Source organism: Meles meles, chromosome X, assembly GCF_922984935.1.
Source record: "Meles meles chromosome X, mMelMel3.1 paternal haplotype, whole genome shotgun sequence".
In the NCBI taxonomy this organism is placed as follows: domain Eukaryota; kingdom Metazoa; phylum Chordata; class Mammalia; order Carnivora; family Mustelidae; genus Meles; species Meles meles.
The window spans coordinates 128,487,990-128,504,815 of NC_060087.1; the positions used below are offsets into that span (position 1 = coordinate 128,487,990).

The 16,826-nt window shown below is 51.1% G+C and overlaps 1 protein-coding gene across 2 annotated transcripts in view; it reads left to right on the forward strand.

Moving 5' to 3' along the window:
• The window catches only part of MAMLD1 (mastermind like domain containing 1), a 103,791-nt gene extending 98,670 nt beyond the window's left edge, over positions 1-5,121 (forward strand). For both annotated transcript variants that reach the window (XM_045996342.1, XM_045996343.1), the window contains exons 5-6: positions 1,667-1,751; positions 2,982-5,121. In XM_045996342.1, coding sequence (XP_045852298.1) covers positions 1,667-1,707 — 41 coding nt within the window. In that variant the 3' untranslated portion in view covers positions 1,708-1,751; positions 2,982-5,121. The remainder of the gene's footprint in view (positions 1-1,666; positions 1,752-2,981) is intronic.
• Positions 5,122-16,826: the final 11,705 nt, after the last annotated feature.

Genomic DNA, 16,826 nt, shown 5'->3' on the forward strand with positions numbered 1-16,826 from the left:
CACTGGGTCTGCATGTAGGAGGCATCGCCCTTCCTACGTGTGTCACTTTGGGCTGTCATTTAAATTCATTAATTCACAAGTCACATTGGTAAGCCGGGGCCGTGGATCTTCTGCCCAGATCTCTGAAGGCTGGCATAGGGCCCGGGGGAAAAACGGAAGGGCAAGGGCTGCCCCCAGAGGGCAGGCAGAGCCGAGCTTCCATGCCCCACTTCCTGCCTTGGGCCGTCATGGGATGCCCGTGCTCCTCAGTGGCCAGATCCCTACCCAGAATGACATAGCAGGGCCGACCTCAAGGAGGGCGTGAAAGAACGGGTGCAGGCAGCTCAGTACAGGGAGCACGTGTGGGCTGGCCCCGCCCCCCCAGGCTCTAGCAGGAAGAGGGCAGTTCCATGGGCCGCCCGAGGCGTGGCCCCAGTGGAGGGGAGCAAGGGCCCAGACAGGAAGCAGGCTAAGGAAGGGACAGTGAAATGGCTTCTGTCCCGTGAGAGCAGAAAAGCAGGTCCTGCGGGGCAGCCAGTGTGCTAGGTCGAGTCCTCTGGCATCTGGGGGTGGGGGCGGGGTGCAGCTCCACAGGTGGACTAAGGTGGGAGAGGCAGCCTCGGTTGTCAGCACCCTATCAAGCAGGCTTCCCGAGAAGGGGAGAGAGATGGCAGTGGGTGAGCACTGCACTGGGAGTCGGACCTGGGTCCCATTCACAAGCGGACACCAAAGGGCTGAGGGTCTCAGGACAAGCCGCGCTGCGGGGCCCTTGTCTGTTCTCCGCTGGTTACCTCCTCGAGCCGCTCCCAGACCCAGTGCTGGGGCTGCAGCCCCGGAGCTTGGCTCCTCCCCCGGCCCGCCAGCTGCCCCTGTGATGGAGACGGGAAGCTTGTCCCAGTTGCCCATGCTCCAGCCAGACAGGAGAATGAAGGGAAGTTGGCAGTGAGTGGTGACGCTGGGTGGCAGACAATGCATTTATCTGACCGTGTGATCATCCTGCCGTTCATGCCAGCACCGCCCAGAACGAGCCCGGGCCCTGTCCCCGTGACGGCCCGGCAGAGGCTGGGTACCCACATAGCCACATAGCCCAGCGTCAGCTCTGCCCCATCCACAGCATCCCTGGTTGGCTCTGCCATTCGTGGTCCTCACAGTTCCGGGTCCGAGCCCCACCCCGTCACTAGTGTCCTTGCAGTACAGCCGGTCCATCTGGGTCTCCCTGAGACTGGCACACCCAGACTCTTGTCCACACTGTAGACATGGTCTGGCCAAGGCAGAGGAGTGTAGGACTGTCACCTCCCTCCTTCTACATACTCTGCTTCTATTAATGCAGCCTAATGTTACATTTGCTCTTTTGGTGACCACATCTCACCGCTGACCCATCCTGAGCAGAAGGACATCCAAACTGCCTGAACCTTTTCTCTGTGTGCTCTTGCTGTTAAGCTCTGTGTTTCCTGCCCCCATCCTCTGCTGTCGCAGTTGATTTCTTAACCCAGGTGCAGAATCCTACTTTTGTTTATACCTGTGGAATTTTGCTCGGGAGGGCGGGGCATGCATGCAAGTGTGTGTTGATGTGTTCACTCATGCTTTCTGCTACACCAAAGTCAAGTCCTGGGCCCCCACACAGCAATCCCAAGGCCAATTTTCTTGGTAGACACTATCTAACACGTCTTTCTCATCTTCTGTTTAGCGAGAGAAGCAGAGATCAGTTCTTATGGCAATGACCCCTGAACAGCGGAGTGCATATATTGCCCAACAAGTGAGTCAATTTCAAGGTAAGCAGTTAAGGTCATTGTTCCCAAAGGGCAGGCCTGGGAGTGTGTGTGGAACGGGGGCGGGGTCGTGAGAATTCACTGCAGCGTAAGCAGTCACTGTCAGTGTTTCTGAAAGTCCTGAGGGAGAGAAGGGAGGTCTGCAGCTCAGTTCAACAGCACGCAGGATGGGATCGATCCCACATTGAAAGCTTCAGTAGGATCTCAATTGAAAGCCAGGTTTTAATGACTCTAATATCAGTGCTTAATTCAAGAGATTAATTAGACTGAATCAGGCCCCTTAAAGCAGTTATTCTCAAAAGGAGAAAGCACACCTTCAGCTTTCTGATGCTGTCCTCCCCACACCCACAGCCGCTGCTGGGGTGACCTCCCATTCTAAATATTCCTGAGCCGTCTCTGGGGTGTGGGAAGTGGAGCCGGGGTTGGGGATGCTCTTCCTCAAAGGGCCTGTGGCAGGGGCTGCCAGAGCCTTCACGGATAACAGGAATCCCCACTCTCTACCATGGCCGCTACGAATGTAATCCACGTTTTTGGGCTGGGGATACAGAAATTAACAAAAGATGTCAGGCGTGGTCCCCACTTCGTGGAACTTCCAGACTAGCTGGGGACATGAGTGTTAAACAATCCCTACGAGCCAGTGGAGTGAACGTGGTCCAGGGCAAGAGGACTCTAACCTGGGGCGAGGGGTGGCTGCTTGCCCTTCGGCAGGTGGTCGACATTTTCATTTTAGCCCAGTGCCACCTGCGTTCTGCAAGAAGCCCTGTTCCTTGGGGCCTGATGCCAGCTGAATGTCCCAGCTGCCCAGGCTGGAGGGACATGTCAGGCATGCTTCAGCAGCAGTCACAGGACAGACAAGTTCCAGGAAGGCCAGCGACAAGGGATGGATATCTGTCAAGACGTGCCTGATGCCAGGCCTACGTACAGAGTGCTGAACATAAAAGCAAACCCAGACCCTGGCCTTGTGAAGCTTATGATCCACCTGAAAAAGTAGACCCTATAAGCTGGCATTTTCATACGATGTGATCATCTCTTGGTGCATGTGTTCGGGGTAGCTGGGGGCACAGACCCGGAGATTCGGGAAGGGCTTCCCAGAAGAACCGCAGTCGGCTGAGGGTAGAGGAAGAAGGGGAGTTAAGAGGAGTTGGGGAGCCAAGGGCGGAAGGCAAGAGATTGGTGCCGTAGCCCAGGTCGCGGATGACTGTGGTACTGACCCCCACTTCTCTCTTTCGGTAGCTGTCCAAGGGCAAGTCACCTCCAAGTGTAGCCAGACCAAGGCAAGATCCCCATCCAGTCTGTCCATGATGCTAACCAGAGCGGGGCTCCTTCAGAACAATCTGAATCCAGCAATGATCCCACCTACCAGGCACGAGAGCCGCAAGGCTGTGGACATGGCTTCGCCGACTCTGACTCCGGGCAATCAACAAGGAATTTTCAACCCTAACCCTCCATTTCCCATACCCTTGCGCTTGGGCCAGAACCCCCCAGGCGGTGCCCGTCTGCAGATTGCCAAGGCCATCCCCTCGGGAGCACCCCTGACTGGGTTCTGTCCCAGACCCCTGGGCAGCCAGCTTCCAAGTCCCCACCAGCTCAGACAGCCCTGTGTGCCAAGAAATCCTACAGTGTTGAAAGATGCCGCGTGGGCGGCAGCGGCAGCAGCTGGGACCACAGCAGTCTCCAGGGAGCCCCCCCTTAGCTACATAGACCTTAGCATCCGGCCACACTTGGAGAGCAACTCAATCTTCACCAAGGCACCCACCAGAGCTCTGGTGGGATCCCTGGCATTTCCATCGCAGCAAGCAGTTGTGTCCCCCCATCAAGTGGCTCTAGGAGGCAGGCCTGGCCAGAAGGTGAGCTTCGGCCTTCTGGGCAACCAGAGTCTCAGGCAGAGCCCGGTGCAGGGTCCCGTGCTGGTGTCCCGTGCCACCAAGTCCCTCCAGCAGGGCATGGCTGGCTTTGGTCCTGTGAGTCCCATAGAGGGCATTGAGCCCCCAAGCTGTGTGGCTGCTGCCATCACCACCAGCCAGGCCCTGGGTCCATTCAGCAGAATGCGCTCCCCACCCCGAGCTGCCACCTTACGGCTTTCTGCCCCCACCCCAGCCCCCACTCAATGGTGTGCTCTCAGCCCCTGACTGCAGTGAGGTGGATTTCATTGATGCTTTCCTGCAAGGCCCCAGAGGGAGCCCCGAGGAGGGCTGGGTGTGCAACCTGAGGCTCATCGATGACGTTTTAGATGAGTGCAGGGGGGCTTTAAGTTCCCATAGAGACACCCACACCCACACCACTTTAGGCCACGGCGTGCAGCGCTATAGCAAATTCACCACCCGCCCCCCAGCTACGCAGTTGTTTCCTCCCCACGATGTGAGTGGCACCCGCCTGTGCTCATCCCTCTCTCTGCCTGTGACAAAGTGGGAAGCTGGTGATTTTTCAAGCTGTCTGTACATATTTGAAAATTTTGTAAATGGTTTTCCTAAACGTTAATGACAGAAGTATTTATACTTCATTTTGTGACTTTGTAAATAAAGCGGCGGCTTTTGTTTCGGTAGAGTTGTGTTTATTATGCATTGTTTGTGTTTATTACACACTGTTGCAAATACGCAGGCTGTGTCGGGAGCGCCAGCGCTCCCTTGTGAAGCCCCAGTGAAGCTTCTCTTGGAAGCCACGGGGTTGAGTCGCTTATGGTTTTGATGCAATGAGATATGTGGATGTGACCAAGAGGCATTGTACAAACTGACAAAGGCCGAATAGAAACCCCTTGGCCATTTATGGCCGAATAGAAACCCCTTGGCCATTTATTGCAATTTTCAGTAAAAATGCTCTCGTCTTGTGTGATTCTTAAAATCTATTGCAAACTTGTTAGTCTCCGCCTGGTGCACATATTACAGGTGGCCTGCAGGGGAAGTTTTTCAGGAGGCTTAGAGTTCTTCGGATTTGGGAGGGGTGTAGAGAGGGCCTGTGAGCCGAACACTGGCCATGCTGTCCATGCTGAGGATCCAGGGTGTCCTCCCTCTATCATTCAGAGAAACCCGCAGGCTCCCACTTCCCCAGTGGCACCTTGCAGGGCGGAGGTGAGATGTTCCTGGTTTAAAGCCTTTCAGTGTTTGTTTTCATGTAGGGTCTGTGGTTCGGGGTGGGGGGGGGTCTGTAAACATTAATAGTTGACTTGGGGTTTGTCTTTGATGGTTTTTATCTGCAATTATCGTCATGTATATTTAAGTGTCTGTTATAGAAAACCCACACCCACTGTCCTGTAAACTTTTCCTCAGTGCCCCGACTTGTGTAATAACGTTTTAATTGCCACCTCCTCTTTCGCCTCTACATTTGAAATCTGGCATCTGTTTCCAGCCAGTGCGTTTTTTCTTTGTGCTGTAATAAACAGGAGAAAAGTGCCTCTATGTTTTCATTGTTCAAGGGAGCATCCGACGTCCCTGTGTCTGCTAACCCTACTGGTGTCTTTGGTCCTTTCAAGAGGCTACTCGGCTGATGGGTAAGAAGTTTGTGAAGCCCCTCATTTGTTTTTGTTACCCCAAGGCCTTCATTTTACACAGAAGGAAACAGAGGCCACTGCGCCAGCGGCAGGGGGCGGGGGTGACTTGCACTGCCAATCCAGACTCTGCCCCAGCCCCCGTCCTCTTTCCACCGAGGGGGTGACAGACCCAATTAAAGATCCGTATTCCTCCCATGCAAGGGACACCCAAATAGGGCACGGGGCGGGGGGGCGCGCTGAGAAAGGAGGCACGTCCGCGGCGCGGCAGAGGGAAGTCATGCCACTTCGCAAGGACGCCGGGGAGACTGGGATGTGCCGCGCCCCCTCCACCTCCTCTCCCAATGCGTAGGCGAAACCCAACCCAGTGCCCCCTGAGTGCGGAGCCGGAGGAGCTCCTGGGGCGGGGGCTCCAGGGCCGCAGAGCTCCGCTTCAGGTCCAGGACCGCAGTGGAAGGGGAGTTCCAGCGGCACTTCCCCCGCCCCCGGTCCCGCTCCCGTCGAGCTCCGCCCCTTCCCCAACCCCGCCCCCTGGAGCCGCTGCACCGCCCCTCAGTCCCCACCTGCTGCCCCCGCCCGATCCCTTACGGTCCCCTCCACTCTTCTCCCAGCAGCCCTTTGCAGCACGCGGGGTGGCTGTCCGTTGTTTCCGATTTAAACTGCACGAAATCCACAGGGACTTCTGGGACTCCACACTCGGGCCACCCCCTCACAGCGACAAAGTGGCTTCCACGGAGCTTAATATGGATTTCGCTTATGGTCGGGCCTCATTCAGAGGGGGACCCTAATAGGATGGCGGGGACCCCTGCCTCTCCCATGAAAGCGCACGCCCCCCCCCCCCCAGGCAGCAGGGAAGCTACTTGGGAGGCCCCTCCCTGTCGTGTTCTGGAAGTGCTGGATCGCTGGTTGGCATCGTTTGTAGTGCAAACCGAATATATCACACGTATCCCCCTAACTGCCTGGGAGAACTGATATCCTCATCCTGGATGTACAAAGTGTTCCACCACAATGGCACACTTTGGGGGCTGAGGGACGCGTGGATGCCGAGGCATCCTGTCCTGTCCAACGGAGCCTAAAATGCTCCAGGACGACGCCTTCACCCACCGCTCTCGATGGCTGAGATGAAGAGCAAAAACGGACAGCCTTCGGGCCAGACGGGTGGAGGACACCGGTGTTCCCCCAAAGCCCCGCCCTTGGCCTCCTGCTCCATACAGGCCCCTCCAGCTTGCAGAACATTCTTCCCAGGTCTGGATAACTGATGTGTCCTACAGGTGTCCCTGAGCTATGGGCCTCATCCCCTGTCACAGTCTTTGCGCCCACGCCCCCAGCCCCTCACAGGCAGCACCTCCCCAGGAGCCTTCCTCGCTGGGGCTACCCGCGTTACCCCAAGTGCACAGGGTGCCAGCCTCCAGGCAAGCCCACCTTCACCTCAGGGCCATGCCAGGGCACTCCGGTCCAGCCCTCCTGTCTCCTGTCTCCGCCCGGCCCAGGGGCATCAGGGGTGGGGTCAGGTGCCCTTCCTGATTCTGTGCTGGACCCACCTGCCCAGTGGCTGTTGCTCCCCACCAGCCAGTGAGGGGCCGAATCCCTCCCCATCAGGCCTCCTCAGCCTGCCAGAGGGCTCTGGGAGCCATAGCTGTCTCCACTCTGCTGGCTGTGCGAGCCCCCAAAGAAAAGCTGAGCTCAGCCCACTGGACCAGTCCCAGCCAGCCATGACCTTGAGGCTGAGCCAGTGTGAAGAGCAGTGTTGAGGGCTCCCTGAGCCATTCGCACCACCCCACTTCAGCTGGTCTCACTGCCCCCCCTGCAGTCCTTTCCCTCTGACCTCGGGCCCTTCCCTATTCATTCAGCATGGCTGTCCCAGGTTTCTCCTTGGAAGCGACAGCTCTCGCCTTTCTGCTGCCGCTTAGCTCCCCTCTCTTTTGTACCTTCAGCCTTTTTTTCTGCAGGATTCCACCCAGGGGCTCCCAACCCAGCCATGTTCCAAAAACCCTAAATGTCACAGCCCACCGAGCCACGAGCCACGGCTCTTGCTCCCCACCACCCTCCCACTCACCCTCAACCAGAGTGCCCCGGCTCCAGTCCCCGCTCCTTCCCCTAAGCACACCGCTCAGAGTACCGCTTCCGCCTGGCCTAAGTCCAATGCAAGCTTCTCAGTCCTCTGTGGATTTGCCCCTTCAGCAGCACTGGACTCTCCCTCCTTCCAGAAAAGCACTGGCCCTGAGCTCCTGGAAGCCTCTGGCCTGCGGCCTGGCCCTCTCTGGCTCTGAGATCCTTTCTGTCCTGCGTCTCTGTGAGAAGACACTGCTCGCTCAGCGCTTCCTCGCACTCAAGTAGGGCTTCCTCCCCCTTCCCCGCCCTTCACAGGGCACACAAAAGGGCTTCCAGCCTGCCAGTGTTCCAGCACCTCTGCATCTTGATGGTCTGGTGAAGAGTGTGGTGCATCTGGGCTAGGCCCTAGGTTTCAGTCCCCAGGGGAATGCTAAGGGAATGGGCTGAAACCCTCTAGGCCCCTTGAAAAAAAAAATGAAAGAGCTTAGAGTCCTCCAGATGCCTCCCACGAAGACAGTTCTCCCTCGCCATGCTTCAGACCACAGCGCCCTTGGTCAGAGTCCCTCAGAGCCCCTGGCCTGTGTGAGTCCTTCCCACAGGAGCTTTCGGGCCAGAACCCGAAGGCCTTCCCACGCCCGAGGGGGAAAGAACCAGGATCACTCCCTCCACACCCCGTCCTAACACCCCCTCCCTACTCTGAGGTCAACTGCAATGAAAATGCTAGAAGTCCTTTGTGAGACCCCAGGGCCTCCCTCCTTCCCTAGAGCAAGCTCAGGCCCTGGAGCCCCCAGGGCCAAGGTCTGTAGATAAGGTACTATCGCTTGCCACCATTCAGCCTAGGAAGTCGGGGGGGGGGGGGGGGGGGGGGGGGGGGGATCTGCCAGCAAACACCACACCGGGTTCTAAAGACGTGCCTGGCTTCCCTAATGTGTGGCCGTTCAGGGATTCCACGAGCAGCCTTATGCCTGGCACAGACAGGGACACAGACACGGCCCCCAGCCTCATGGAGCCAACGGGGTGTGTCGGGGGTCAAGTCATCAGGGGTATAGCAGAGAACAGAACCGGTGGAAGCTGTACGTGTGTGTGTGTGTACGTGCATGTGTGACGTGTGTGTGAGTCAGGGCTATGTGTTAGTCAGGGTTCTCCAAAGAAATAGAACCAATAGGATGGAGATATATCTATATATAGAGATAGATATAGATAGATCGGAATACACACACACACACACAGATTTATTACGAGGAATCAGGTCACACGATTCTGGAGGCTGAGAAGTCCCACAGTCTGCCCTCTGCAAGCTGGAGACCCAGGACAGCCGGTGTTATACTTCAGTCTGAGCCTAGAGGCCTAAGAACAGGGGAGCCGTTTGTGTAAATCCCAGTCTGAAGTCAGAAGATGACATGTCCCAGCTCAAGGAGTGGGGCAGGGAGAAAAGGGGCTAATTCCACCTTTCTCTGTCTTTTGTTCTATTCAGGGTCCTCACCAGATTGGAAGATGCCCACCCACGTTGGGGAGGGCCATCTGCTTGCTGAGTCCACTGATTTCAAATGTGGATCTCATCCGGAAACACCCCTCACAGACACACCCAGAAACAAGGCTTAATCTGGGCACCCCATGGCCCCCGTCAAGGTGACACACAAAATGAAGCATTCTCTACACGTTTTCCTCTTGAACAACATAGGTTTAAACTGTGTGGGTCCTCTCATATGTACATTTTTTCCCCAAGGAATACAGTACGGTCCTGCAAATATATTTTCTCTTGCTTGTGATTTTCTTGACATTTTCTTTTCTCTAGCCTACTTTATGGTAAGAATACAGTATACAATACATATGACATAGAAAATATTGGTTAACAGACTTGACGTTATCAGTCAGGCCTCCAGTCAACAGTCAGAGGCTAGTACTTATGTTCTGGGGGAGTCAAAAGCTACACATGAATTCAATGACACAGGGGCTTGGTCACCTCTAACCCCTGTGTTGTTCATGGGTCAACTGTATATAACTATTTCTCTCTGTCTGTCTCCTTCTCTTTCTCTCAGTGTGGCCCTTGGCACAGGACAAGACAGATGAGCCATCAGAAAGGAAATAGAAGCATACATGGGAATTAAGACAAGGAAGAAGGTGGTATTTCGAATCAGTGAGGGAGACTCAACATATCAAGATAAACTTAGATGATTCAAAGATTTTCTCAGAAAAAAATAACCCATAAAAGTACTATAAGAGAACAAGGATGGGTATTTTTTTATAATATAGAGTAGATCAGGCTTCTGCAGTCATGACGTGAAACCCAGAATCCATAAAGGAAAAGACTGATGAAATTATCTACGTAAAATATAGAAACTTGTATACAGGAAAACACACCATGAAAGTCAAACGATAAATGACAATTTTTTAAAAATTTGAAACACATAACAGACAAAGGCTGATATACCTAATACTTACAAATAAAGGTAGTAGATGATCTACAAAAAGGGAAGTACCAGAATTTCATAGCGGTTTTCTTCATCATAACCAAAACTCACCAACAACCTGGGCATCTACCAGTAGGAGAATGGATAGACAAACTGGTCTGTTATTGCAAAGCAAAACTACTCATCTGCACAGAATGACAATCTCAGCAATGGCAAGGAATGATGTCTGATAACAAGCTACAAAGTGGATAAATTTCAAATGCATTATGCTGAGAGAAAGAAGTCAGACACAGAACTTTCTGGGGTGATGGTAAATTCTTTTTTTCTTTCGAGAGAGAGAGAGGGAGAGCTGGGGGGAGGAGCGGAGAGAGAGGGAAAGAGAGAATCTTAGGCAGGCTCCACACTCAGCATGGAGCCTAGGCAGATGCAGGGCTCGATCTCAGGACCCAGAGATCATGACCTGAGCCAAAATCGGGAGTCAGATGCTTAACCCACTGAGTCACCCAGGTGTGCTGGTAAATTCTCTGTCTTGCTAGGGATGTGGATTATACTAGTGTATACATTGTCAAAACTCAGAAAATGTTCCATTTGAGATCTGGGCATGTCATGGTAACTACATTTTACCTAAAATTGAAAAATCTTAAACAAATATTGAACTCTAATTTGTGATCTGCTGGGGCACTCAGGGGAGAAGTGTACTCATGTCTGAAACTTACTTGGAAACACATAAAAAGATGATTGATGGATGGCTAGAGAGGATGGGCAGAAACATAGATACGGTAAAGCAAGTAGAATAACACGTTAATTACAGAATCTAGGAGGCGGTCTATGAAGACTTAATATACATCTCTTCAAACTTTTCTGATTACTTGAAAATTTCCATAATAAAACATCAGGGAGAATAATTTTCTAAAGTACAGAGGTGCTTTTTAAGTATAAATAGAGCAATTTGAGGAAGAAGAAAAAGGCCACAGAGACCCAGTTTATACTTGGGAAGTTGAAGGGGAATTGTGCCTGATTTTCTTACAGTCTGTTTTCTGGAAGTCGGTAGAGCTTAATACAAAACCACAGGGAGCTCCTAGCCACCCGCTACATGAAACAACTAGAAGATTGGTCTTCTCTCTCTCTATCTCTCTCTATCCTGACAACATGTTGCAGAAACCGCTCGCCCAAACCATGGTTCGCCTGTTTTACTCACCTCAGTCGTCTGTGTTCTCAGCATTTTTGCAATCGTTCTTTGTAAAATTTTCGCTTTCATCTTTCTCGGTTATTTACCTTGTAAACACTTATTCATTTATAGGTACTACATTAAGAAAATGATTAAGTACCCAATGAAGAGGAAATGCTCAAAGGACCCCCAAATTGCCAGTCAACCCCGAGAGGGTGCCAGCGCCTTCCTGTCTTATAGTGACAGGAATGACAGGAACACCGGCGACGCTCTGTCATGTTCTTTCTATCAGATGGGTCCCAGATGTAACGACTGATCACAGCGGGTGTAGATGGATCATGGCCTCACAGGCCCTCTCTCTCCTTCCCAGGCTGGAGGGCGATGCACCTAACTGCTGGGCGGGGCATTCTGGCGATTCCGGGGAATTTCAAATTGGGCTGTAAGTCAGAACCACCTGGGGCTTTGGAATAAATACATCTGCGTGGGGCCTGACCTCAAAGAATAGCATTTCGAGGGGCTAGACGAAAGCCCAGGGATCTGGATTGAAAGCTCCTGGGCTGAGGATAACTGGCTAGGCTTTCAACATGATGGGAATCTGTTACAGAGAAAACTCGCACAAGCGTTCAAAGGTGTGTGTGCAGAATCACTGATTGCAGCATTGTGTGACCTACCCAAAATTAGAAACGACCCAAGTGTCCCAAATAGAGGCTGGTTAAAGCCATTCAACAATGTCGCTGTGGAAAAGCACGCAGGCTTTCTATTTATTGCAAATCTGGATTCCACTGCCCAAACTAGGCTGGAACCCTTTCTGGGTCCACGTATACCCATTCGAGAGCCTTGAACGTCACTCAAGAGGAGCTTCCTGCTGTGAGCGGACCTCCGTGGAGCTGCTATGGAAGTTCAACCCCATCTTGGATCCGGAGTTTTCCGGATCTTTCTTCAAAAGAAATTTTCGAGAACGTACAGCTGCTTCTTGTCACTCCTTCTCAGAAATGCTGATAGAGGGCTCCAGTAACTTGCCCCTCTGCCCTGGTACCAACTCCCCAGCCCATCCCCTACCCCAGACTTGCTGCCCTAAGCGCAGGACAGTAAGGAAGAGACCCAACAAAAGAGGCCATTAGAGCAGACATGGTTGCCTTGGATGTTGAAAAACTAATGAAATAGGGAGCTCTTGCTTAGCATTTCCCTTACCAGATTTGACTGAGATTTGAATTTTAATTTCATGAATTAATTCATCAAATCTTACAGTGAGGAAAGCACCGTCTTACCTGTCCTCATGAATGCCAGGGAAGGGCCTCAGTAACTTGACCCTCATTCTATTCCCACCTACCAGCAGACTCGTTCCTGCAGCAGGACAACGAAGAAAAGATCCTGCCAAAAAGAGCAGAAATGGAACTTGCTGTTTCTCCATTACAGAGAAACTCCAAGGCATCTGAGCTTCGCATTTATTTTTTTTCTTTTTAAAAAATTTTTACTTTAAATTAAATTTAGTTAACATATAGTATATTATTAGTTTCAGGGGTAGAATTTAGTGATTCATTCATTGCATGTACAACCCAGTGCTCATTCCACCAAGTGCCCTCCTTAATGCCCAGCCCCCAGTTACCCCATCCCCCCACTCACCTCCCCTCCAGCAGCCATCACTTTGTTCCTTATAGTTGAGAGTCTCTTATGGTCTGCCTCCTTCTCTGTTTTTATCTTATTTTATTTTATTTTTCCTTCCCTTCTCCTATGTTCATCGGTTTTGTTTCGTAAATTCCACATATGAAGGAAAACATATGGTATTTGTCTCTCTCTGGCTTATTTCATTTAGCATAATACCCTCTAGTTCCATCCATGTCATTACAAAAGGCAAGACTTCATTCTGTTGGATGGCTGAGCAATATTCCTGTGTGTGTGTGTGTGTGTGTGTGTGTGTGTGTGTGTGTGTACACACACATCCCACATCTTCATCCATTCATCTGTCGATGGACATCTGGGTTCTTTCCATAGTTTGACTATTGTAGACATTGCTGCTATAGACTGGGGTGTGAATGCCTCTTCGAACCACTACATTTGTATCTTTGGGGTAAATACCTACTAGTGCAATTGCTGGGTGGTAGGGTAGCTCTATTTTCAACTTTTTGAGGAACCTCTATGCTGTTTTCCAGAAGGACTGCACCAGCTTGCATTCCCACCAACAGTGTAGGGGGTTCCCCTTTCTCCGCATCCTTGTCAACATCTGTCATTTCCTGACTGGTTAATTTTAGCCTTTCTGACTGGAGTGAGGTGGTATCTCGCTGTGGTTTTGATTTGGATCTCCCTGATGCCCAGTGATGTGGAGCACTTTTTCGTGTGTCTATTGGCCATTTGGATGTCTTCTTTCCAGAAATGTCTGTTCATGTCTTCTGCCCATTTCTTGACTGGATTTTTTTGTTTTGGGGAGTTTCATAAGTTCTTTATAGATGTTGGATATTAGCCCTTTATCTGATATGTCATTTGCGAATATCTTTTCCCATTCTGTCAGTTGTCTTTTGGTTTTGTGGACTGTTTCCTTTGCTGTGTAAAAGCTTTTGATCCTGATGAAATTTATCTTTGCTTTTGTCTCCCTTGCCTCTGGAGACAAGTCTAGCAAGAAGTGGCTGTGACCGAGGTTATAGAGGTTGCTGCCTGTGTTCTCTTTTGGCATTTTGATGGATTCCTGTCTCACATTTAGATCTTTCATCCATTTTGAGGGGTTTTTGAGTATGCTGTAAGAAAGTGGTCCAGTTTCATTCTTCTGCATGTGGCAGTCCAATTTTCCTAACACTGTTTATTGAAGAGGCTGTCTTTTTTTCATTGGGTTTTCTTTCCTGCTTTGCCAAAAATTAGTTGACCATAGAGTTGAGGGTCCATATCTGGGCTCTCTACTCTGTTCCATTGATCCACATGTCTGTTTTTGTGCCAGTACCACGCTGTCTTGATGATGACAGCTTTGCAACACAGCTTGAGGCCTGGAATTGTGATGCCTCCAGCTTTGGTTTTCTTTTTCAACATTCTTCTGGCTGTTCAGGGTCTTCTCTGATTCCATGCAGATTTGAGGATTGCTTGTTCCAGCTCTGTGAAAAATGCTGATGGTATTTTGATAGGGATTTCTTTGAATGGGCAGATAGCTTTGAGTAGCACAGACATTTTAACAATATTTGGTCTTTTAATCCATGAGCATGGGAGGCTTTTTTCCATTTCCTTGTGTCTTCCTCAATTTCTTTGATGAGTGTTCTATAGCTTCCAGAGTACAGATCTTTTACTACTTTGGTTAAGTTTATTCACATCTAAAGGCTTCTCTTGGGGCATCTGGGTGGCTTAGTTGGTTAAGTGTCCGACTCTTGATTTCAGGTCATGATCTCAGGGTCATAAGATTGAGCCTAGCACCAGGCTCCACCCTGCTTAGGTCTCTCTGTCTCCCTCACCTTCAGTTCCTCTCCACTCCAGTCACATGCTTTTTTCTTGCTCTCTCTCTAAAAATAATAATAATAATAATAGTAAAAAAAATAAAGTTTCATCTTGCAAGTGGGATGGAGATCCAATTGGATACAGGTGTGACTGTCCACGTGGCCTTAAAAATTTCTGAGAGTTGAAAGCAAGGGGAAACAAGATGCAGAATTATGCTAACGACTCATGATCATTAGCATAATTTGACATTCCTTTGGTAAATCACAGGTGCCTGTGTGTCTTCCGCTTCTAAAGTCGATGACAAGACGCAATGCAGTATTGAGGGTATGAAGGAAAATGTTGTGGCAAAGAGATGTGGAAGTAGACACTGGCGGTTTTACTTTGTGTTATTTCTGCAAAACACAATTGCAATAAGGTAAGTATTTTTCTGCTCCACACCAGTTGTCTCTCTAGCGCCAAATAAATGCGTTTAAAAGAAACTACCTTTAAAATTCAGTTTCGCTTTTAAAGAGGGTGCAGCAGACCCCCGCCCCCCATGCCCAACACCCAGAGCAGTAAAAGATCTCTACCCCGACACCTCTGCCCGCTCTGCCCACCCCCCACCTTGCACGGGCTCCTCAATTCAGTTTTCTTTCTTTCTTTTGTCTCTCTTTTAAGTAAGCTCTATGCCCAACATGGGGCTCAATCTTCTGACCCTGAGACCAAGAGTCACGTGCTCCACAGACTGAGCCATCCAGGGCCGCCATTGCTTTTCAAATGACAGGAAGAAAAGTGGCCTTCACAGAGGTGCCTGAGGAAGCCAGGCCAGGATCCCTGCTTGAAACTGGAGGCAGGAGGACTGTAAGGAGAACACACATACATGCACACGTGCACACCCACATGCACAATGATCTTTTCTAGAGAGTTCTTGCCACCTGCAGTAACCTGGTCTGCCCATCAGGAGGAAGGCACCCAACCAGAGATGTCACCAGAGGTTATCCTCCCGGGGCAGGGAGAATGGGGAATCCTGCTTTCTGCTGCTGTGGTTTCTGATGGGGGGAGCTCTGCCCCAGCAGCTGAATTTGTGCCCGAGTCGCCTGAGACAGCACTGGCGCCGGTGGCTCAGGTACAAGTCTTTCCAAATCTCGGACTCTGGAAGGCTCTTCCTCTGGCCCCTCTGCACCGCTTGGGCTCCAGACCCCAGGCCGCCTCCACAGGCACAGGCCAGCTCCATTTCTCTCCTTCTAAACTGGATTTTCTTCCTTCTCTTTCCAGCCTCATCCCCCCGCGTGGCCATACGTGGAGGCTTCTCCTTTGGAAGGAGCTGGAGCCTCATCGTGATCCCTGAAACAGCTGCCGTTGTCCATGAATGGAATTCTCCTGGTCGTGAGAGATGCAAGGTGTGGGGCATAGAGCCTTCATGGCAATGTAGCAACCTCATTCTCTGGACCGCTTGGCCCTTGGTTTTGATAAATCAATCTCCTTGCACTCAGTAACATGGCTCACAGTCAGCAAAAATGAGGAAATATGCGTGGGCCTTTCACAGCCCTGCCCAGAACCCAGCCTCCTTCTGAGCGGCCGTGGCTGCAAAGCTCATCTGGGAACAAAGGGAACGGGTTTGGCACACTGACCACCCTGGCCAGCGAGCGGCAGTGGGAGGACTTGGCAAGAGTGGATGCTGGCCAAGGTCAAAGACCTGGCTGCCCCAGAGCCTCATGGGACTTGGACATGGTCTATGAGCCAAGGGTCAGCAAAGGGCAGCCGTCAGCACTGGAACTCTGGCGCCAGAGCCCCCGGGCTCAAATCACAGCTCTACCCTTACTAGTTGTAGGGCCTTGGGCAGTTCAGCAGACCACTTAGCCACTCTGTGCCTCAGTTTCCCCATCTGTCACATGAAGATAATAATAGTGCCTGCACCCCATAGGGCTGTTGTGCAGAGTAAAAGAACCAATATGTCTCTCAAAGATTAAACATAGGGTTACCATGTGACACTCCTGGGCAATGGCCAAGAAAAATGAAAACAAATGTCCACATAAGAACTTGGACACAGAAGTTCATAGCAGCTTTATTCGCAACGGTCAAACAGTGGAAACAACCCAGATGTCCACTGACAGATGAATGGATAAACAAGACATGGTCTCTCCGTACAGTGGAATATTAGTCAGCCATAAAAAGGAATTAGAGGCGCCTGGGTGGCTCAGTGGGTTAAGTCTCTGCCTTCGGCTCAAGTCATGATCCCAGGGTCCTGGTCCTGCATCAGGCTCTCTGCTCAGCGGGGAGCCTGTTTCCCCTCTCTCTCTCTGCCTGCCTCTCTGCCTACTTGTGATCTCTCTCTCTGTCAAATAAATAAAATATTTTTTAAAAAAAGTTATTAAATGCTGATCAGTGCCACTGCTTGGATGGACCTTGAAAACACTGTCCCATGAAATAAACTAAACGTCAAAAGTCATATTTTATAGGCTTCATCTGAAAGTTCAGATGTCCGTAGAGACAGAAAGTAGCTGTGTGCTTGCCAGGGGGCTGGTGTGCACGGGGGATGGTAGCTAAAAGTATGTGTTCTCTCTTTGCGGCGGTGA